This window comes from Pelodiscus sinensis, chromosome 1 (assembly GCF_049634645.1).
Source record: "Pelodiscus sinensis isolate JC-2024 chromosome 1, ASM4963464v1, whole genome shotgun sequence".
NCBI lineage: Eukaryota > Metazoa > Chordata > Testudines > Trionychidae > Pelodiscus > Pelodiscus sinensis.
The window spans coordinates 26,605,536-26,630,000 of NC_134711.1; the positions used below are offsets into that span (position 1 = coordinate 26,605,536).

At 49.0% G+C, this 24,465-nt stretch overlaps 1 protein-coding gene across 2 annotated transcripts in view; it reads right to left on the minus strand.

The window, feature by feature from the left end:
• COG5 (component of oligomeric golgi complex 5) overlaps positions 1-24,465 on the minus strand; it is a 349,021-nt gene that overhangs the window by 57,825 nt on the left and 266,731 nt on the right. For both annotated transcript variants that reach the window (XM_006120390.4, XM_075927034.1), the window contains 2 exons: positions 9,800-9,881; positions 6,389-6,593 (listed from right to left, as the gene is read on the minus strand). In XM_006120390.4, coding sequence (XP_006120452.1) covers positions 6,389-6,593; positions 9,800-9,881 — 287 coding nt within the window. The remainder of the gene's footprint in view (positions 1-6,388; positions 6,594-9,799; positions 9,882-24,465) is intronic.

Sequence of the window (24,465 nt, forward strand, 5' to 3'; positions counted from 1 at the left end):
TAATATACTTCAATCCTTAAAATTACTGTTAGTGAATGTAAACTCTACGGCTACGTCTACACTGGCCACTTTTCCGGAAGGGGCATGTAAATTTCACCAGTCGTCGTAGGGAAATCCGCGGGGGATTTAAATATCCCCCGCGGCATTTAAATAAAAATGTCCGCCGCTTTTTTCCGGCTTTTAAAAAAGCCGGAAAAGAGCGTCTACACTGGCCCCGATCCTCCGGAAAAAGTGCCCTTTTCCGGAGGGTCTTATTCCTACTTCAAAGACTTTGAAGTAGGAATAAGACCCTCCGGAAAAGGGCACTTTTTCCGGAGGATCGGGGCCAGTGTAGACGCTCTTTTCCGGCTTTTTTAAAAGCCGGAAAAAAGCGGCGGACATTTTTATTTAAATGCCGCGGGGGATATTTAAATCCCCCGCGGATTTCCCTACGACGACTGGTGAAATTTACATGCCCCTTCCGGAAAAGTGGCCAGTGTAGACGTAGCCTACCAGTGGATATTATTTTTATACTTAGGAACACCAGAATACATGTGTAGGGTGGGATTTTCAAAAAGGCTTAGCACTGACCTTACTGAAGTCAACAGTAAAACTCACACTGACATATATTGGAGTATACCGTATTTTCCGGCGTATAAGACGACGTTTTATACTAAAAAACATCCCCCAAAAATTGGGGGTCGTCTTATATGCCGGGTATAAACATACAGGCAGTCCCCGACTTGAAGGTACGAACGGGGCTTTTCTCGCCCCGGAGGACACGGACTGCGGGACCTCACGGTCCCGCCACCCATGTACTACGGGGCGAGAAAAGCTGCTCCGCATCTCCCTGGTCTGCAGACCAGGAAGACGCGGAGCAAAGCCGCGGAGGGGCCCCGCTGCCCGAGCCCCTCCGCGGCTTTGCAAAGTCTCGGGGGAAGCCAGCAGCGGGGCAGCCCAGGCGCGCCGCGGTTGTCCCACTGCTGGCGTCCTCAGAGGCTTTGCTCCCGGTGTCCCTGGTCTGCTGGAGACGGTCCCCAGCAGACCAGGGGCACCGGGAGCAAAGCTGAAGCGGCGGCGGGGTGCCGTGCTTCTGAAGCTTTGCTCTGGCAAAGCCTCAGAGGCGCGGCACCCCGCCGCGGCTGCGGCTTTCTCCCGGTGCCCCTGGTCTGCTGGGGACCGTCTCCAGCAGACCAGGGACACTGGGAGAAAAGCCAGGGAGGCGGAGGGGTTCTGCGCCTCTGAGGCTTTGCTCTGGCAAAGCCTCAGAGGTGCGGGACCCTGCCGCGGCTGCGGCTTTGCTCCCGGTGTCCCTGGTCTGCTGGGGGGGGGGGGGGGGGGCGCAGCTAGTGCGCTCCCCCCCCCCCCCCCCCCCCGCAGCAGACCAGGCTTTTGTTGTGGACCCTGGGGCAGAGCAGCTGGGGCGCTGCCGGTTGGCCTCTTAAGGGGGGGTAGTCTTATACGGCGAGTATAGGCGAAAACCTATGTTTTAACTAGAAAATTAGGGGGTCATCTTATTCGCTGAGTCGCCTTATACGCTGGAAAATACGGTACTTAAGTCCTTGCAAAGCATTTTTGAAAAATCTTATCCTATTGCTTATAAAGAATCATAGCTTTGTTCACCAGTGTCACACCTAATCTTCTTATTTAACATGTACATCATCATGTACATTCTAGGATGTAGAAGAGAGATGTTGAGAATGATTGAAAACTGATTATCTGCCACTTAAGTCTGTAGCGATTGCAGTACCACTAAATACTCGACGATACTATAGTAATTACATAGTGATAGAAATGTAGCTGTGTTAGTCTGGTGTAGCTAAAACAAAATACAGGACTATGTAGCACTTTAAAGACTAACAAGATGGTTTATTAGATGATGAGCTTTCGTGGGCCAGACCCACTTCCTCAGATCAAATAGTGGAAGAAAATAGTCACAGCCATATACAGGCAGTCCCCGATTTACGCGGATCCGACTTATGTCGGATCCGCACTTACGAACGGGGTTTTCTCGCCCCAGAGCTCGCGGGCGGCGGGACCGCCCAGAGCGCAGCGGTCCCGCCACCACGTCCTCCGGGACGAGAAAAGCTGCTCCGGGTCTCCCTGGTGTGCTGGGGGGGACTCCCCAGCACAGCAGGGAGACCTGAGCAAAGCCGCACAGGCGGCGGGACCCCGCTGCCCGTGCGGCTTTGCTCCTTTGCACAGCAGGGAGACAGGAGCAAAGCCGCGGAGGCCGGGGACCCCGCCGCCTGTGCGGCTTTGCTCCGGGGCAAAGGAGCAAAGCCGCATGGGCAGCGGGGTCCCGCCGCCTGTGCGGCTTTGCTTGGGTCTCCCTGCTGTGCTGGGGGGGACTCCCCCCCAGAACAGCAGGGAGACAGGAGCAAAGCCGCAGAGGCGGCGGGACCTCTGCGCCTCCTCGGCTTTGCTCGGGTCTCCCTGGTCTGCTGGGGGGGGAGGGGGCACAGCTAGTGCGCCCCCCCACCCCCAAGCAGACCAGGCTCTTGTTGCGGGACGCCTGGGGTAGAGCAGCTGGGGTGCTGCCAGGTTGGTCCTGCGGGGACTTACCCGGCAGTGCCCCAGCTGTTCTGTCCCAGGAGTCCAGATTCAGCCGCAGTTGAAACTGATCAGCGGCTGATTCCAGGAAGCCGGGGGCAGAGCAACTCTGCCTAGGGCTTCCTGTAGTCAGCCGCTGATCAGTTTTAGCAGTGGCTGAATCTGGAGCCAGTTCCGACTTACATACAAATTCAACTTAAGAACAAACCTATAGTCCCTATCTTGTACGTAACCCAGGGACTGCCTGTATACCAAAGGATACAATTAAAAAAAAAAGTGAACACACATGAAAAGGACAAATCACATTTCAGAATAGAAAGGGGGATGCGGGGCGGGGGGAAAGGAAGGTGAATGCCTGTGAGTTAATGATATTAGAGGTGGGGAAGGGTAGATGTCTGTGAGTTAATAGTGTTAGAGGTGATAATTAGGGAAGCTATCTTTGTAATGGGTAAGATAGCTGGAGTCTTTGTTCAGGCCTCCACGGAGAGTGTCGAATTTTAGCATGAATGCCAGTTCAGAGGATTCTCTTTCAAGTGCACATTTGAATGTCTTCTGAAGTAGGATGCTTCCGCAACAACGCACAGACTGACATTATTCTCAAACAACAACAAGTGACACACAATCTCAAAAATCACACAGTCCAGAGTCTCAAAAACAACCTGTACATTATAATCAAACCAGCTGACAAAGGTGGTGCTGTGGTCATTATGAATAAGGCCGACTATAACCAAGAGACAACCAGTCAACTCTCCAACACCACATTTTACAAACCTCTCTCCTCTGATCCTACCTCAGAATACCAAAAGAAATTACTCTGCCTCCTTAAAAGCCTCCCTACAGCTACTCGGGAACAAATCCACACAGAAACACCTTCTGACCCCCGACCAGGATTTTTCTATCTGCTTCCCAAGATCCATAAACCTGGACACCCCGGACGCCCCATCATCTCTGGTATTGGCACACTCACTACTGGTCTATCCAGCTATGTAGACTCTCTCCTCAAACCCTACTCAACAAACACCCCCAGCTATCTCCGAGACACTACTGACTTCCTAAGGAAACTACAAAACATCGATAACCTCCCCAATAACACCATCCTTGCCACCATGGATGTAGAAGCATTATACTCCAACATCCCCCATGAAGATGGATTACAATCAATTAGAAACACTATCCCAGAGGACACCACTGCCAACCTGATAGCAGACCTATGTAACTTTGTTCTCACCCACAATTATTTCCAGTTTGAGAACAACTTATACCTCCAGATCAGCGGCACAGCCATGGGTACACGCATGGCCCCACAGTATGCTAATATCTTTATGGCTGACTGTGACGGCGCGTTGGGGGGTCCCCCGTCTCCTGCACCCAGAAATGGCACAAACAGACCACACCAGCCGGTGGAATAGAGGAAGATTATTGCCTCTCCAGAATACAGCACAGCACAGATGTAGTCTGGTCACAGAGCTGGGCTAGGATGCCTCAGGCCCCCTTGAGTTGGGGGGAGACTGGGCCCCTAAACTCCAACTCCTCTCCCTAGGCTGTCTCCTCCATGCTCACAGACAGCCAGCAACTAACTCCCTTCCAGCCCTGCCCCCCAGCCAGGGCAGCATTCCACCTTCCTTTGTTCCTCTCCATGGGGGGTGTCTGGCCACTGGTTTGCATAGTGACTCATCCTGTTTTGCTGGGTCGTGGTACCCACAGCAGCCAGTGGGGGTTACCCCAGAGCCAGCAGCATAGAAACCAGCCAGGTACCCCAACTACGTCACACTGACCTAGAACAACGTTTCCTCAACTCCCGTCCCCTTTTACCACTTCTCTACTTACGCTACATCGATGACATCTTTATGATCTGGACGCATGGCCAAGAAACACTGGAGACATTCCACAGAGATTTCAACAACCTACACCCCACCATTAACCTCAGCCTGAACCATTCCACACGAGAGATCCATTTCCTGGACACCACAGTACAAATCAACAATGGAAAATTAGACACCACCCTCTACAGAAAACCCACTGACTCATACAGTTACCTACATGCTTCCAGCTCCCATCCAGCACACACCATACGATCCATCATCTATAGCCAAGCCCTTCGATACAACCGCATCTGCTCTAATCCCACTGACAGAGACCAGAAACTTCAGGATCTCTACCAAGCATTTATAAACCTCAACTACCCACTGGAGATATAAAAAAACAAATTGAAAGAGCCAAACGAACACGTAGAAAACATCTACTACAAGACAGACCCAAGAAAACCAACAATAGAACACCACTTGTCATCACCTACAGCTCCCAACTTAAACCTGTCCAACACATTATCAATAAATTACAACCTATACTGGAACAGGACACTAAACTCCAAGAAGCTCTGGGAGACAGACCCATAGTCTCCTATAGACAACCACCTAACCTCAAGATGATTCTTACCAACAACCACAGGACATACCACACTAATACCAACCCTGGTACTTTCCCTTGCAACAAACCCCGTTGCCAGCTTTGTCCACATATTCACTCTGCTGACACCATTATTGGGCCTAACCAAGTGAGTTATAAGATCAAGAATACATATTCCTGCGCCTCCAGAAATATAATCTATGCTATCATGTGCCGAAAGTGTCCATCTGCTATGTACATTGGACAAACGTCTCAGACACTTCGCCAAAGAATCAATGCCCACAAAACAGACATTAGACAGGATCACAAAGAAAAAACAGTTGTTTGCCATTTCAACCAGAAAGGACACAGTCTCAATGACCTACTCACCTGCATCCTACTTCAGAAGACATTCAAATCTGCACTTGAAAGAGAATCCTCTGAACTGGCATTCATGCTAAAATTCGACACTCTCCGCGGAGGCCTGAACAAAGACTCCAGCTATCTTACCCATTACAAAAATAGCTTCCCTAATTATCACCTCTAACACTATTAACTCACAGACATCTACCCTTCCCCACCTCTAATATCATTAACTCACAGGCATTCACCTTCCTTCTCCCCCTCGCCCCCGCATCCCTCTTCTGTTCTGAAATGTGATTTCTCCTTTTCATATGTATTCACTTTTTTTTAATTGTATCCTTTGGTATATATGGCTGTGACTATTTTCTTCCACTATTTGATCTGAGGAAGTGGGTCTGGCCCACGAAAGCTCATCATCTAATAAACCATCTTGTTAGTCTTTAAAGTGCTACATAGTCCTGTATTTTGTTATAGTAATTACAGGTACCCAAACAGACAAATGGTGACTTTTAACAATTCCTATTTATACTCGCTATAGCTATACACAGATGTAAAGACAAACTAGCTGCAAAGTACTATTAGCAGAAGAGTCATGAATGACAAGACAACCCAAATGTAGCTAATTACTCAAACTGACAGAAACGACACAGATCTAAAACATGAATCTTTTTCATGTGTTTTAATTCTATTTACACACACACACACACACACACACACACACACACACACACACACACACACACACAGTTGACAGCAAGACTGCCGAAAAACCTCTTACAATTCTAGCTCTCCTGTTTTGTGAAGATGAAAAACCTTAAGTTATTTTTAAAAAGACTCCCTTCTTGCAGAATGGATGCTGGCAAAGTGCATTAGAAGAGTGTGATTTGTAAAATGGTCTAACTTGTTTCACTCTAACTGCACCAAGTAGACATTAAAAAAAGACAACTTTTAGAGCACACCAACAGGGTCTATATGGGACAGTTAGAGCAAAACACGTTTTGCAGATCACATTTTACAGATCACATCCCTCCAGCGCGTTTTGCTGCACCATGAAGATAGCCTATAAGAGTTTTGGACTATACAGTTAGGTGGTTCGTACTAAACATACTCATAATCCTGTTTCTTTTGCATGAAAATATCCTGTGTATCATCTTCCATCTGTTGCAGTTCAGCAAAGATATCTGTATTTCCACTTGCATTAAAATTTCTTTGAATATTTTCACTGTATTGTTGTAGGCGCTTCCACAAGTCATTATACAGTCTCAGTAATTTAGGATATTCTCCTTCAAAAGCTTGCTTCAAAAACACAGAAGCTATAAAACAAAACAATAAATATGATTATCATTATGATGTTCCAAACTAGCACCTTTGATAAAATGTTATAAATAGCATGGATCTTATCAGTTAAATCAGTGAAATCCTACAGAATAAAACTAAAGTATTAGTATAATCAGAACCTTGAACATAAAAACTTTTGCCTTGTACAATAACCATGCCAGCTATACTATATGGTATTTCATGACCAAATTATCTTATTACTATTACTATTTATCAGCACAGCAGTGTATTGGATCTCATATATGTAAAAAAAAAATTAACACTAGTTTTGCAATGGAAAGGTCTATAGTTTTGTTTAATTTTAAAGGCACATATTTAAAAGGTCACATAGAACTCAAAGTACATCCGGGGAGCAGGAGCACAGCCCCAAAGGAGTGCACCAAGCCTCACAACTGCTGGGCTATGCTCCAGCCCTCCCTCCCCCCCACCAGCTGCAAGGTTGCACTCCTGGTCCCCGGCTGTGGGGCTCCGGAGTCACCCTGCTTCTTGTGCTGAATGTCTCTCTGTCCCTGCTCCTCTCCGTCCCTCCCTGAGTTTGAATGCCACAAATGTGATGCTCTGGACGCTCTGGGAGGGTGGGGAAAGCATTCCTGAGTGCGGGGCCCAGCTTTTTCACATGAATGCTCCAATTTGAGAGCACCCATGGGGATAACGGACCACAGATATTGCCAGACGACGGACGTCCAGATTATAGTAGTCCAACTTCTGATACCATGCTGCTTTAAAAGCCAGTCTTTCTTTTTGTAACTCTCTGTTGAGAAGTGCATCTGCTGCTGTTAGTTTAAAAAATATTCAAGACTCATGGAGTTCTTTGCACATTTCAGTGTTAAATACACAGTTTTCTGCACACAAAACAATTGAAAAAGCAAAATCGACTATGTATTGCATACATTATTGCCTCAAAATTTGCATATACAGGCAGTCCCCGGGTTACGTACAAGATAGGGACTGTAGGTTTGTTCTTAAGTTGAATCTGTATGTAAGTCGGAACTGGCGTCAGCCGCTGCTGAAACTGATCAGTTTCAACCGCGGCTGAATCTGGATGCCAGTTCTGACTTACATACAGATTCAACTTAAGAAACCCAGGCATCCCCAAGTCAGCTGCTGCTGAAACTGATCAGCGGCTAATTCCAGGAAGCCTGGGGCAGAGCAACTCTGCCTCAGGCTTCCTGTAGTCAGCCGCTGGTCAGTTTCAGCAGTGGCTGACTTGGGGACGCCTGGGGCAGAGCAGCTGGGGTGCTGCTGGGTTGCTCCAGTAGCGCGGCTCCTCGGCGCTACTGGAGCAAGCCAGCAGCACCCCAGCTGCTCTGCCTCAGGCGTCCTGATTCAGCCGCTGCTGAAATTGACCAGCAGCGGCTGAATCAGGACTCCTGGGGCAGAGCAGCTGGGGTGCTGCTGGTCAGACCAGAGAGACGGGGAGCAAAGCCTTGGAGCACGCCCGCAGCGGGACAGCCCGGGTACGCTTGAGCTATCCCCCTGCGGGCGTGCTCCGCGGCTTTGCTCCCCATCTCCCTGGTCTGCAGGGAGACTGGGAGCAAAGCCTTGGAGCACGCCCGCAGCGGTACAGCCCGGGCGCACTTGAGCTGTCCCCTTGCAGGCGTGCTCCGCGGCTTTGCTCCCCGTCTCCCTGGTCTGCAGGGAGACAGGGAGCAAAGCCTTGGAGCACGCCCGCAGCGGGACAGCCCAGGCGCGCCTGGGCGCTCCCGCCGCTGGCTTCCCCCAAGGCTTTGCAAAGCCGCAGCCCCAGCCCCTCCGCGGCTTTGCAAAGCTGCGGGGAAAGCCGGCGGCAGGATAGCCCAGGCGCGCCTGGGCTGCCTGGCTGCCCGAGCCCCTCTGCGGCTTTGCTCCACGTCTTCCTGGTCTGCAGACCAGGGAGATGCGGAGCAGCTTTTCTCGCCCCGGAGTACACAGGCGGCGGGACCACGAGGTCCCGCAGTCCATGTCCTCCGGGGCGAGAAAAGCCGCGTTCGTAACTGCGGATCCGACATAAGTTGGCTCCACGTAAGTTGGGGACTGCCTGTACTGAAAAAAACAAAACAGCATTTGCAGCATAAACATCATGCTTTCACCAAACACTTATTTAAAAATAACTAACAAGTATGAGTAGCAAAATATTAGCTGGCAAGATAGAAAAGTTACCTCCATGTTGAAATTAAAATTATGCTTATTGCTGTCACAGGTTTACAGACTTAGGCCCTGATCCTGAAAACACTTATGCACATGGTTAGGTGTAAGCACATTAGACTCCTATGTTTGTTATATCATATGAAGCTATGCAATTGTGTTATAGGCAACATGTAAGACAATCAATATAACAAATATGTTTTAATATAGTTGAATAAATTTGCTTCTGGAATCACTTAGCAACTACTGAACAGAAACCAAGCAGCTACTTCCTCAAATTAATAATGCTGCTATAGGCCCAAATTATAAAGGGACATCACAATGACTGAGTCCACAAAGATAAATATATGTATGTTGAATCTCTGTACCAAGGCAGGAGATTTTCAAGCTTCACATGAGTGTAAAGGATATTTAAGTGAACACATCCCCAGTACTTTGGCAATTTAGCCAGCTGCATGCTGCATTTACTGGCAATAGTGCTGTCTAATGTTTATTACTCTTGCTTGATTTAGTATGACATCTGTACAACTTATTTTGCATGTGCATTCAGAATCCCCAACCAAGTTTTTTTTTTTTTTAAAAAAAAAAGGTCAACTTTGCTGTAGGTGCCTCACGCAAGTGGCCAGATTTTCAAGTTTGTTCAGCACCCAAGAGCACAATAATAAAATAATTGCTCTTTTAATTAAGTTAACATTTATATGGTTTTGGCTGACCTATTCACTTTTGGCTTCTGGAGTATTATCCATTATTCCACAAATCTCCCCCCTCCACCATGCCATTGACCAAAAAGGATATTTTTATATTGGATGATGGATGCAAAGTACATATTTTCCTGAACGCACAATAAAAGTCTGGGGAAAGTGTGATGATCACAAACACATCTAGCCTCAGTTATGAAAATATACATATGAAGAGGAACAGCAGATTCACAGCCCCTGTTTCAAGGAGAAACCACAGCTGCAGTCTGATAGCTGGAAATAACAAGCAAAGATTTAATGAATTGACATATATTCAGGCTAACTCTAAAAGATCACACAATGATAAATACAACACTTACAGTCTGTTGCTATCTGAAATTGAGAGGAAAGAGTCTCAGTTACTGCAGTCCAAAACGTGTATAAAATATCTGAATGGCCTTCCTGGGGGGGAGGGGGGGAGAGAGAGAGGAAAAGTTCAAAATATGTTACAGGTCTTAAAACTGCATATTTTACATCATAGCATATTTGCCAGAAAAAAAGACTCCTTGACCATCCCAAATGTTTTAACAAACTGCTACTTTGCATTTATTTTTTACAACACAACAGAGAAAAAGGTGCAAAATATAAATATTGTGGTCATCAGTAGGGAAAGGACACAGCCCTAATACACAGCCTTATCCCTGGGTTTGAGAAGTCTCCTCTCAATGCACTTCTTGCTGGCAATGGGTCTTCTAGGGGCAGAGGGTGGAGGAGAACCAGTTCAGAAACTCCAGGGTTGTGTCTAGTCTGGCAAGTTTTTCCACAAAAGCAACTGCTTTTGCGCAAAAACTTGCCAGCTATTTACACTGGCCGCTTGATTTTGCGCAAAAGCACTGACGTTCTACTGTCCGAAATCAATGCTTCTTGAGCAAATGCTTTGACGTTCCCGTTCAGGAAAAAGCCCTTTTCCGGAAATGTTTTTGCGCAAGAGGGCCAGTGTAGACAGCTAAAAACTGTTTTACGCAAAAAAGCCCCGATGGCGAAAATGGCGATCAGGGCTTTCTTGCGCAAAACCACGTCTAGATTGGCACGGACACGTTTCCACAAAAAGAGCTTTTGCGGAAAAGCGTCCGTGCCAACCTAGACGCTCTTTTCCGCACATGCTTTTAACGGAAAAACTTTTCCATTAAAAGCATTTGCGGAAAATCATGCCAGTCTAGACGTAGCCCAGAAGAACCTAATGGGAATAAGAGAGCTATTCCCCCTCTCTTGTGAGCCCACAAACCCCGTACTGACAGGATTTGAAGTCATGAAGCGACAACGGTATACCCAGCCACTGCCAGCAAAGCAGAAAAGGAGGAAGGAAAAGAGACATCTATTCTGGAGTGGTCAATACCTTGAGCTTTGGTGCCAAAGTGTCAGTACCAGGTGATGCATGAAGCTTTGAATGAACTGACATTGAGACATAATGTTCGGTGCCTGAGCAAGTGTCAGAGGGGCCGTTTTCGGACCACCCTTGTCTATGTCAGAATGAGAGGATCTCTGCACTTTAGGGCTAGAACCTGGCAACGGTGACCAGGATCTATGATGTTGAGTGGAGCATTGCTCCTTTCATCCACTGATCAGACATTTTATCAGATAGAGAGAAGGATTTCTGAAAGACGTGACTCTCAGAATTATGAATTGAGGAACTGACAGGAGCACTTTGTGAAGAGGACTGTTCAGGATTTTCAGTCACAGCCACTCCACAATCTCTCCAGCAAAGACAACTTCAAGTGAGCCTCTTTCTCCTTGCATGTTCTCTTGCAGGTAGCATATCTCCCAGGAACATGCCCTTAACCAAATACCTGTTGTGCTCCATGTTTAGAGGCATTAGTTTCACAAGGAAGACAGCATTTAAAATCTGGGGTCTTTTATTCACCCATAAGGGCTTGACCCAGTAGCAGGAAAGTCTAACGGAGAAAAGAAAATATGGAAAAAAGGAACCACTGTGTCAGAAGTGGAGACTAAAGCTATAGCTACATTACATCTTATGTTGGCATAACTTACGCTACACAGAGGGGCTACGTCTAAACTGCATAGCTCTTTTGAAAGAGGGTTTTTTCGAAAAAGCGTCTTTTGAAAAAGAGTGTCTAGACTACATTATGCAGATTGGAAAATCAATCCACTTTTTCGAAAAAGATCATCCTGACTGCTGGACGCTCTTTCGAAAGAAAAAGCCACCCGGAACTGCTTCTGCCAGGGCATGGGGGCAGCATTTCCTTCCGGGTGCTGTTGCCTGCCCTTTACAGAGACGCGTGGTTAAAAGGATGCCCCTGAACACCCGTTGCTCTGCTCCTGCAGCTGCCTTTGCTGTCCCTCTAGGAGGTAAGCAAGGTATTGCAGTGCTTGTTTGGAGTGCCCAGCTTCCTGGGACACCCAGCAGATTTTTGTTTGGAGGTTTCTCTGATTTAGACTCCTTTTTTTTGGTATGGAGCCAGAGCTGCCCCTGGGCAGGCGATGGCCCCCCACCATCATACTGCAAGTGTTGCTGCATCTGCATGACACAGTCATGAGGGTACTTCCCCATCTGGACCCAGACGAGAGGTACTAAGAGTTCGCCCGTCATGCAGCTCCACTGCCTTTGCCTCCAAACTTCTTTGTCAACAGGCATTTTTGGAGGCTTGACACCAGCTCTGACTGGTGGGACCAGATCGCTATGGAGCTGTGGGATGATCAGGAGTGGCTCCACAACTTCCGGATGCGGAAAACCACTTTCCAAGAGCTGTGTACCCGGCTTGCCCCGGCTCTGCAATGGCAGGACACCCACCTGCGGCCCGCCATGCCCCTGGAAAAGAGGGTCACTATTGCCCTCTGGAAGCTGGCCACCCCCGACTGCTACCGCTCCGTGGGACACCAATTTGGAGTGGGCAGGTCTACTGTTGGGTCCAGCCTGATGGAGTCAAGTTATTGTCGGGGGACAGTCACAGTTTCGGGGGGAGGAAAGGAAGACTGTCAGGAAAGGGCAAGGTGGTGTGGAGGCAGGAAAAGGGAATAAGGGAATTTGTGTGCAGCCATCTTGGTCTTGTTAACAAGAGAGCAAGAGTCAGGCTAAGTCTGTGGCCTGACAATACGAGATCTGTAATTAGACGCTGCCTTTGCCTCTCGCCTCTATACGGAGATAAGGATAGAATGCTGACTCTGGCAGGGACCTTGAGATAAGGAGCATCTGGGTGGAACTAAACAACTGTTAGCCATTGGTGTTTGTAATGGGAAGGAGACTAATTGTTATTGTATCTAATAGACAGTATATAAACTGCTTCATAATTGCTTGTATTCAAAGATCTGCCCCGGAGGTGGGGGGGGGGGGGGGACTCCCCTCCGTCCGAACCAGTTTTTCCCTTGCTGCAGCTCGTAATAAAACTGCCTCTGGCTACTTGTTGCTTACAAATGCAGAGTGAAGACAATGTTTTCTTCTACAGTGGAGTGAGAGTGGGAGGGAGCTCCTCCACTCACCCTGAGCTGCCAGGGCGGGGGGGGGGGAGGAAGGAGTTTTGAGGAGGGGATTCCCAGGATGTTTGAGGGGGAAGGTGGGTGGTAGGTTCTCCTTCTAAGAAATAAGGCACCCCTTCTAAAATGTTGTTGTCTGTCTATTTGTCTCTTCCTGCAGGTGGTGAGGGCCATCAGTTCTGAGCTGCTGAACAGGCTCATCCATCTAGCAGACCTGGACAGCGTTGTGGCCGGCTTTGCTGCTCTTGGCTTCCAGAATTGTGGAGGAGCGCTTGATGGGACACACATTCCAATCTGTGCACTGCCTCATTGAGCAGCCCAATTCATTAACAGGAAGGGCTACTTTTTCAATGGTCCTCCAGGCCCTGGTCGACCACCGTGGCCAGTTTATTGACATTTGTGTTGGGTGGTCAGGGCAGGCACATGATGCCCCCATCTTCAGGAACTTGTACCTCTACCGGAGGTTTCAGGCAGGAACATTTTTCCCACATCACGACTTTGAGGTTGGGGACGTCCATAGTGACCGATGCCGCCTACCCCCTGATGCCGTGGCTGAGGAAGCCCTACAGCAGCCACCTGGATGCGAGCAAGGAGCAGTTTAATTCTCATCTTAACCGGGCTCACAACCAGGTGGAATGTGCGTTCGGACGTTTAAAAGGGAGATTCTGGTGCTAGCTCACATGGCTAAACATGGGGGAACACAACATCCCTGAGGCGGTGGCTGCATGTTGCGTTCTCTATAACCTGGTGGAGAGGAAAGGGGAGGTCTTCCTACCAGGGTGGGGTACGGGTACTGATGGTCAGGAGAGGCACTTTGCCCAGCCCCGGACAGCTGCCATCCGGCAGGCTCGGCAGGCTCACCAGTCTACTGTTCGCATGTGGGAGGCCCTACGGGAGCAATTCTCTATTGGAGGCCACTGACTCTCCTGAAGGGCTCCTGTCTGGGCCCAATACAAGCTTCCCTCCTCAACCCTTATCCTGACCCTGTTTGTAGAAATAATACACACCAGGGTTTGTCTGGAAAGAATAACTTCTGTTTTATTGTTATAAATATCAACAACTGAAAGAATGTATAACTGTTGCAAACATAAAAAAGCTTGTGTTTATTGTACATAGTTTGTCCTCAGAGTATACTTTCTTCATCAAAAATAAACATTTTCTTAAACACAATGCTTGGTATTTAACTGGGGTGATGGGGGTGCTTGAAACCTGGAGGGGGGGAAGGGGATTAGGTTGCACGGTGAGGGAGGTACAAGAGGGGGAAGGGATGGTGCTGTGGAAGGGGGGGGGTTGGTGGGGTGGGGTCATGGAGTGCTGGAGGAGCAGGAACAGGCACAGGAGCAGGCAAGCCACAGACCTCCCTGAGAGTGGCACACAGGGACGTGCGCTGCTGGACAAGCTCCTCCATCAGCCGATCATGCCACCGATGTTCTGCCTCAGTCCTCTCTCGCAGGATGGTGTTGAGCTCCTGCACGGCCACCACATGCTGCCTCAGGATGTCTGCATAGACACGCCTGTATCTGCGGCTCCCATGTCTCTGGGATGGAGGTGGGGCTGGGGTGCTGCAGCCCTCTTGCACGGCTGGTCCGGCTGTGGAGGAAAAGAAGAAGACAATCAGTCATGTGTGCAACAGCTGTCCAAAAGGGGATGCCCTCTCCTTCAGACAGGGGACTCAGACATTCTGAAGGTAACACCATGTGTGACCTGGGCATCAGCCTGAGCATCACAGGGGTCCCAAAGTGCCAATGGGACCTCGCACTGACAACCCACCTGGGTGTGTTCCGGACATGGTTTATGCCACCACGTGGCACACCCCCATGTGTCACACTCTACCACTGAACATGTTGGCACATGCACAGCCAGCTGCATGATGTCCAGGGTGAGCATTACAGGTTTCCCTTGTGCATCACCCACTGTGCACCACCTCCCCAACCCTGTGTGTTACACGCCCTCACTGCACTCACCTGCTGCTTCGTCTCCGGCATCAGATGACACCTGGGCGGCCTCTGGGGTCTGGATGACTGGCTCCAGAGTGAGGGTCACCATCTCCTCGCTGTCTTCCTCCTCCAGCACCATCTCTCCATCTCCAGACTCCCTGGACTGCTCTAGGTCGTGCTCTGGCGCTTCCACCACAGGGTCTCCCAAGCCACACTGGACGAGATGCAGTGGTGTGTGTGCTTCCCCACCACCAAGGATCTGGACCAGCTCCGAATAATAAGGGCAGGAGTGGGGGGCTGCCCCAGAACGGGAGCTCTCCTCCCTGGCCTTTACATAGCCTTGACGCAGCTCCTTCAATTTAGAGTGTACCTGGTCCTACGTGCTGGGGTGGTGCCCTCTCTTGGCCAGGACCTCTGCCATGCAGCCAAAAATGTCCACATTTCGCCGCCTGGAGTTCAGGGCTTGTAAGGCCTCCTCCTCCAACCAAAGCTCGAGAAGGGTCTTGAGCTCGGGCCCAGACCATGCCGGTGCCTGGCATTTGGAGCCCCTGGGCCAGAAGGGTCTTGGGGCTGGGACACAGCTTCACTGGAACAGCCGTGTGCTCTGGCGGCTTTGCTGCCACAACTGGCTGTGGGGGTGACTGTCCCTTTAAAAGATGGTTGCAGACATGAACCAGAGACATGCAAGGCATGCCCCAAATTCTCCACCAGGGCTTCTTCCCAGGAGGCCCTTATTTTTGAAACAAGGGGCTCCCCGCATCCACACACACTTTTTTCAACGGATCTCAGTCGAAAAAGCCGTTATTCCTCGTGAAATGAGGAGTACCGCCATTGAAAGTGAAGCCGCGTTCTTTCAATTTAATTTTGAAAGAACGCGGCTGTAGTCTAGATGCAGGTGAAGAGGGCAGTGTTTGGAAGAGGATACCGTGGTCAAAAAGGAACACGGGGAGACACCAGCTCGAGGGAGGCATCCAGTGAAACAGCAAGCTAATTCCCAGATCAACCAGCTGGAGGTACCATGCTGGTGGGTCAGCCCCATGACAGATGGATAGAAAGAGTGCTGGCCAGGATTTGGTGACCAAAGAGTTCAATTCAGGTAGCTGGGGGTGTTGGCAGGGAGTCAGAAGAGCCAATGAGAAAAGGTGTTGAAATTTCAAATGGGAAGATATACAGGCCGGCTGTTTTTCTTTCCAGGAGTTTTTAAGCTAGGAGCTGAGGAAACAAGATGAATTGAACCAGGCAGAACTACAGTGCCTAAAAAGAATATTGGGTATGGAAATGGACTAGACCTTGAAGCACAGATTGTGAGCAGATAGGGAAATGTCTATTCAGACACAATTAGGTTATTTTCTTTTATTGTTGCTGCTGTTTGGTCAAACTTCTCTGTGCTAAGTCCATGTGCCTCTCCCCTGCCCCCACACTGTATTTTAAACTGTATCCCAGAGATACAATTTCTCTGTGTTTTAATTTGTTCTTTTCTCAGTTGCTCTGTAACACCTAGCAACCAAGTATGCTTTACGAAGTATAACTTTTTGTTCTGCTAATAAAATCACCTTTTTTAAGGCTATGATTTGATTCTTGTGTCCTGGAAGGGAACAGGAGGTTTGTGTGTATATGCCTAAAGACAGAGAGGTCAGCTATCAGAGATTGCAGTTTTTCTTTTTTTTTTTCTTCCTGTCAAGCTCTCTTGTGATAGAAAAGCTTGGGAAAACCCCTTTGGAAGAAGTTCAAGTACTTTCTTCCTGGGTCCAAGAAGAAGGGGGGTTTCACTTGATGGTGGCAGCTTATCTCCAGGGAATCTGTCACCTTGGAGTTTTTTAAGCAGAAGTCTATAAAGGCAAGGTATTTTTAAGGTCTCCTGTGGGCCCACACCTTCTGCACTTGGAGTGCCAGAGTGGGGAACAGCCTTGACAGGGTGCATGTGCACCAAGACTGGAATGTATGAGAACAAAGGACTTGGACCAGCAGCTTAGAGTTGAATACTGTGTACAGATGTGGTCTCCTCACCTCAAAAGATATTTTGGCCTTGGAAAGGGTTCAGAAAAGGACAACTAAAATGATTAGGGGTTTGGAACGGGTCCCATATGAAGAGAGGCTAAAGCGACTGGGACTTTTCAGTTTAGAAAAGAGGAGACTGAGGGGGGATACCATAAAGGTATATAAAATTATGAGTGGTGTGGAGAGGGCCAATAAAGAAAAGTTATTTATTAGTTCCCATAATAGAAGAACTAGAGGACACCAAACAAAATTAATGGGTAGCAGGTTTAAAACTAATAAGCGAAAGTTCTTTTTCACACAGAGCGTAGTCAACCTGTGGAACTCCTTGCCAGAGGAGGCTGTGAAGGCTAAGACTATAATAGAGAGAAGCTAGAATTAAAGAGAAGCTAGATAATTTCATGGAGGTTAGGTCCATAAAAGGCTATTAAGCCAGGGGATAAAATGATATCCTTGGCCTCTGTTTGTCAGAGGCTGGAGAGGGATGGCATGAGAGAAATTGCTTGATCATTGTCTTCAGTCCACCCATTCTGGGGCACCTGACACTGGCCACCATCGGCAGAAAGGCTACCGAGCTAGATGGACCTTTGGTCTGACCCAGTACGGCCATTCTTATGTTCTTATGATTGTGACAATTTTTTTGAAAATGAAGAATTATGCAATTGCATAATTCCATCATGCAAACATATAGGGTCCTGATTTATTTATTGTATATAAACTATTGTAATATTAAACAATACAACAACAGATAAAAATATCACAGTCTATATTGCATATAATCTACAGTAACTGTATAATGGACAGTATTCTACAAAGCATGAAAAAATCCCATTTACTTGTGTTTATAATAGGATTAGCTATCAAAGGGCTGCAAAGTAGAGCTATAATGAGCCTTGAATAAGTTGAACTTCTCCAGAAGCAGATTCGGACATTCACAATTCAGTTCCTGTTTCCTTTGTTCTGCGAGGGCAGTGAGTGAGCTGGTCCTGTCGCATGTGTGACACAGCTTACTTGCCAGCTCACCTGCATCTGCCCATGCATAAGTGGTGCAGAATGAAAGAGTTACTCACCTTGTACAGTAATGGTGGTTCTTAGAGATGTGTCCCCGTGGGTGGTAGACTCTAGGTGCTGGTGAGTCCTCATGCCGGAGACTTTTTCTAGCAGTTTCTGCCACACCGCAAACGTACCATAGCGCCCTCTAGTGCTGCTGGACTCCATTGGGTGCACGTGGCATGGCATGGCGTGGCTCCTTCATTCCTTCTCTACCTGATAGAGTATAAGGCTCCAGGCAGGGGAAGGAGGGAGGGTAGTGGAGCACCCACGGGGAGAAATCTCAAAGAACCACCGTTACTGCACAAGGTGGGTAACTCTTTCTTCTTCTTCGAGTGGTCCCCGTGGGTGCTCCGCTCTGGGGGTATGTCTACACTACCCCACTAGTTCGAACTAGCGGGGTAATGTATGCATACCGAACTTGTTAATGAAGCCCGGGATTTGAATTTCCCGGGCTTCATTAGCATAAAGCCGGCTCCGCCATTTTTAAAAGCCGGCTAGTGCGAACCCCGTGCCGCGCGGCTACACGCGCCACGGGCTAGATAGTTCAAACTACGTAGCCATTCCGATCTATCTGTACACCTCGTTCCACGGGGTCGGACCCCGTGCTGCGCGGCTACACGCGGCATGGACTAGCTAGTTCGGATTAGGCTTCCTAATCCGAACTAGCTGTACGCCTCGTTCCACGGATAGGAGGGCAAGGAGTCCCTATTTATCCGCTGTGGAGAGCACTGCAGTCCCCACTTTCTCATCTGAATGAGTGATTAGAGAAATAGAATAGTTTTGGTGAAGGTCAAATGTGAGGACCAGGTCACCGTCCTGCAGATGTCCTTCCGGGATACCCCTCTATGAAGCGCTGTAGATGTGGCCATGGCTCTAGAGGAATGGGCGTGTGGTTGTGATGGAAGGGGTAAGCCTTTAACTGCATATGATTGCATTATGCATGAGGTTACGAGATTGGAAATCCTCTGGGAAGATAGGCGTTGACCCTTTGACCTCTGTGCCAAGGAGACGAATAAGTGGTCCGTACGCCTGAAAGGTTTAGTGCGATCTATGTAGAATGCTAAGGCCCTGCGGGTGTCCAAGAAGTGTAGGGACACTTCTCGTGTTGAGGCGTGGGGCTTCGGGAAAAAGGTTGGCAGGATCACTGGTTCGTTGACATGGAAATGTGAGACGATTTTGAGTATGAATCTTGGGTGTAGTCTCAAGACTACTCCATCCCTATGGAAAATTATATACGGTGGTGTTGCCATCATGGCAGAAACCTCGCTCACTCTGAGTGCTGACATTATGGCAAGCAGGAAAACGGGTTTCAAAGTGAGGAAATGCAAGGATACAGTCGCCAGAGGCTCAAACAGCGGCCTCATTAGAGCCTCAAGGACTACATCCAGGCTCCACACCGGTGGGACTGGGTCGTGCAGTGGGGCCATGTTGGTAAGGCCCTTGAGAAATCTCTTAGTAGTAGGATGGGCAAAGAAAGAAACGCCATCTATCAGTGATGTGAATGCTGAAATTGCTGCGAAGTGCACCCTGATGGAGGCTAACGCAAGGCCTTTGTTCTTTAGGTGCAACGCGTAGTCCAGGACGGAGGGGATCGACGGACGTGTTGGATCATGGTTGTTTGAAGTACACCAGGTGGAGAATCTGCGCCACTTGTGAAGGTAAGTTTTTCTCATGGTTTGTGGTCTACTGTGTACTAGGACATGCTGCACTGGAACGGAGCAGAGGGATTCGAATGGAGTCAGCCAGTTAGGAACCATGCTGTTAGGTTCATCATTTGTATCTGGGGGTGTGTTTCAAGCATCCTCGGTCTTGTGTGAGGAGATTGTGGAGAGGTGGAAGGCAGATCGGTGTCCGCGCGGAGAGACAGTGGAGGAAGGGAAGAGGCATGTCTCGCTGGGGCAGCCTTGCCTTCTTTTGGAGTCCCGTAGTGGGGGAGGAAGCCCGGCATTTGTGTGGCTGCTGATCAGAGTCAGCTTGCTGTGGTTGTAGGGCTTTGTCAAAGAGGAGCATGCGAAGGCACCTCTCTATCTTTTCTAGCCCTGGAGGTGAGCCTTGTACAATGGGTACACTTTTGGGGGATGTGAGATTCCCCCAGGCAACAGATGCACTCCGAATGGCCGTCAGAGGCTGGCACTGCCTCCCGGCAGGAGCCACATTTTTTAAAACCAGTCGCAGACATTTTGCCGGCAGCCTGAGGCAGTTTTGTTTTGGTTTTTTTTGAAGTAGCAAAGAGACAGCTAGTTATTCAAATGTTGGTAACTTGGTGATAACGTCTCTGTTCTGTTGTCTTTGTTCCTTTTCTCTTTTGACTTTTTTTTTTTTTAAGGTGAACGCAACTATGTACAACGGAGCTGATGGGAGAACAGCTGAGAGGAGGGAGGTAAGCGCGGTATGCAGTTACTGTTCTTACTCCTGATAGTTCTGTCTTTCTCTCTCTCTCTCTCTTTTTTTTAAATAAGGAGAAAAAACAAGGGAAAAGGAGGAAATAGGATTGTATGTACAAGGGGGAACTAGACGGAGTCTAGTTCAGTGAGTGAGGTAAGGAGCGCGGTTCCAAGCGTCTGCAGCCTGAGGCGGTGAAGAGGAACTGGCAGGGGGCCGGACCGCGCGAGACAGAAAAGAGCGCGAAAGCCGCGAGCCCGCAGCACATGCGCGGTCCGGCCAAACACTGCTCATCAGAAGCTTCTGTCTGCGGTGCCAGGGCAAGCCCAGCACCCATAAGTGGAGCACCCACGGGGACATCCCCGAAGAAGAACGGTGGTTTTGTCAAGCTTTTGAGAACGTGTTTTAGATCGCAGATGGGGACCGATGGGTGGACGGGTGGAAAAGTGTTCTGTAAGCCTTTAAAGAATCGTTTACTTAAAGGATTAGCGAGGAAGGAAGTGCCATCGATAGGTGGTGAAAGGCTGCTATGGTTGCCGCATGTACCCAGATTGGACTAAGAGCGAGTCCTGATTTTTTGAGGGATAATACGTAGTCCAAAAAAATAGAAAAAGGGGCGGAAGCCCGGACGTGTTGTGTGCAAATCGTTACACCAGTGAACAAATCTGTTCCACTTGTATAGGAGAGTCTTCTACTATTAATTAATATCTCCTTCACCGGTTCTGAACAGGTCATCTCGGCATCCTGGAGCCATGGAGGAGCCAAGCGTGGAGATGAAGCTTGCGAAGGTCTGGATAGAAGGTTGTGCCTCTGTGTAGGTGGTTTTGTGATAGAAGGTCGTGATAGAGCGGGAATTGAAACGGGTCCATTGTCACCATCCTGTGAAGATAAGGGTACCACATCTGTCTGGGCCACGCAGGTGCCACCAGTATAACTCAGGCCTGGTCTGTCCTGATTTTGTTAGAGGGCATGGGGAAAAGGCGTAGAAGAGATGAGTATTCCAAGAGATGGAAAAGTTCTCTCTGAGGGAGTGTTTTCCCAAGGCCCCTCTGGAACAATAGAGGTGGCACTTTCTGGGAGACTGGAGGCTGCTGGGGTGACTTGATGAGCTAGACACCAATTCCAGAACCTGATGGCTTCTGTGCACAGGGATAGTGAGCGCGCGCCGCCCTAGTGATTGATATAGTACATGCAGGTGGTGGTGTCTGTCATGATGGTGATGGATTTGTGTGCTATGAGCTGGGCGAAATGTTGGCACACATATCTAACTGCTCGTAATTCGAGGAAGTTTATATGGAAAGTTTGTTCCACTAATAACCATTTGCCCTGTGTTGTAGCATTCCCTAAATGAGCCCCCCAGCCCAGAAGGGAAGCATCCATCATCAGTGTGAGCGTAGGTGGAAGACTCTGGAAGGGAACGCCTTCTAACATGTTTTGTGGGACCGTCCACCATTGGAGAGAATTGAGGATGCCAGGCAGAATAGATACCATTTTGGAGAGCTGATCTTTGGATGGCCTGTAAACTGTTGCCAACCATGATTGTAGACCCCTCATGTGGAGTCTGGCTAGTTTGACCACATACATCGTAGATGCCATATGGACTAGAATCTTGAGGCTCCATCATGGTAGGAGCTGTGCATGCGGTAGGGATAAGGTTGCAAATGGTGGTGAACCTGTGTTCGGGTAAGGTGGCCTTTGCTGATACTGTGTCAAGGTAGGCACCTATAAATTCCAGCCTCTGTGTAGGTATTAGAGAGGACTTTGTGTGATTGATATGAAAGCCAAGGTTTGTCAGAAGGCATATCATGGTATCGGTCATGGCTTTGGCTTCTTCAAAGGAAGATCCTTTTATGAGGCAATCGTCCAAATACGGGTATATCATGACCCCTTGACGCCAAAGCGCGGCCATTACTACTGCCAGAGTTTTGGAAAACACTCTTGGAGCAGTCAAAAGACCAAAGGGGAGCACTCGGTATTGTTAATGCTGGGTCCCTATCCTGAAACGTAGGAAATGCCTGTGAGCTGGGTGTATCATAGGGTACATCTAAACTACATGGCTCCGTCGACGGAGCTACGTAGATTTGTTTGTTCAGCAAAGGGAAATGGAAGCCGCGATTTAATTAATCGCGGCTTCATTTACATTTAAATGGCTGCCCTGCTCTGCCGATCAGCTGTTTGTCGGCAGATCGGGGCAGTCTGGACGCTCCCCTGCCAACATGAAAGCCCTTTATCGACCTCCCTGGAAAACCTCATCCTATGAGGCATAATGGGGAGGTCGATAAAGGGCTTTCAGGTCGGTGCGGGAGCGTCCAGACTAGCGCACTGAGTCGACAAATAGCTGATCAGCTGTTTGTCGGCTCAGCGCAGCAGCCATTTAAATTTGCCTGTCCTTGCCTTCGGAGAGAGAGCCTTGTATGTCCGAGTGAGTCGGGGAAGTCGGCTCAGTGACTGGAGCAGTAGTGGTTGAAGAGGCTGGAGGTGGCCTCGAAACTGTGGAAGGCACACAGTGGTGGCTCTTCTTGGGCTGTGATTGCCATTGGGTGACGTATGGTAGAGGAGGATAGGCATACTGTTGCGCATACCATGGTGGTGGAGGAGGAGGGTATACATACTGCACCGTGGTAGGTTACCAGGAGGGTGGTCTAGGTGCAGGACTGGAGTGTTGAGATGAGCATCTACTCCTTGATTCAGTGCCTGCATTGCTGGGGGATTGAGAAACCACAGAAGAGTGTCAGGAGTTCACATGCTGGACAGAGGAACCCGGTGTAGATTGTGCTGAAGGTGTATGGCTTCGCGCTGGGAACCGGTAATGTGTGCAGTTGTCTCTTGGTGCCGAATGGTGCCGTTTCGGCGATGGCGGTAATAATGTAGATGCCGGCAGCAATGTGGGTGCTGGGGAGGGGAGGGGAGGGGAGGATAGGAGCCGGGGGCATTGTCGGTACCATTGGCACCGTTGGTGCCACGAGTGATGGCGGTGCCACGATGTGCCCCAGTGCAGGATGTTCCATCGGGGGGGGGGGGGGGGCACCGGTGCACAGCTTCTTAGACGGTGCCGCCTTATTATGATGTTTCGTTGCCGGGCTGTCGGAGCTGTGGGCAGTTGGAGCAGACGGAGTCGCAAATGGCTCCAGTGCCGTAGATCGTGGTGCCGATGACCTCTGTCTCGGCTCCAAATGGGCTCTTTTGTGCATCCCCACCGACTTATATGGTGCCGTGCCAGAAGTCCCAGACTTATCCCCGGTGCTGACCCATGCGGCTGTCGGTGCTGAGGGTAGAGAGGGAGTTGGGGAAAGGCCCGTTTTCGAGGCCATATGTCCGGAGTGGGTAGAGGGATGATCTTTTTCCATACCCTTACTCTGGAAAGCCGTTCTTGAAGTCGCTGGAGAGTCCTCAGAAGATGGCCGAAGGGACTTCTCATAGAGGAGCGTTTTAAGCTTGTTAGCCCGGTCATGGCAGGCTGTCGCGGTGAGCCTGGAGCAATGCGAGTACTTTGGAGTTCAGTGAGACTCACCCAGGCACTTAACGCACTTGGCATGCCCGTCAGACATGCGTCATGGCATGATTCGCACCTCTTAAAGCCGAGTGAACCGGGCATGAGGCACTCGGGGGAAATAAGCAGCGAACCACAAGGAGAGAATTTTGTTTGTTTGTTTTAAGTAACTGGGAGAGGAGAAGAGGGCTAAAAAACTTGGATCGTAAGGAAAACTTTGGAATCAACTGGGAAATTATCTATTTAACAGAGATTGAGGAGAACTGAAGGCTCCGTCTACTGCCGAGGACAGTAGAGAAGGAACTGAGGAGCTGCGCTGCACGCCCAATGAATTCCAATGGCACTAGAGGGCGCTATGGCACGTGCGTGGCATAAACTGCTAGAAAAAGTCTCCGGTCGCTGGCATGAAGACGCACCAGCACCTAGAGTGGAGCACCCACGGGGACCACTCGAAGAAGAACCAAGATCTACCCATTTGTAATCCACTTATTTGGGAGAGGGAGTAGCAGTTCTATATTGGTTACTTCCTTCCCACCTGTGTATTGCAGACCACAGAAACTCCCTCCCTCCTGTAATAGACTCCTAATCTCTGAGTAGAGTTACTAAAATCCTCAAAACATAACTAAAAAACTTCAAGTTACAGAGAATCCACCATTTAATTAGTTTAAACCTGAAATTATGCCCCATGCTACAGAGAAAA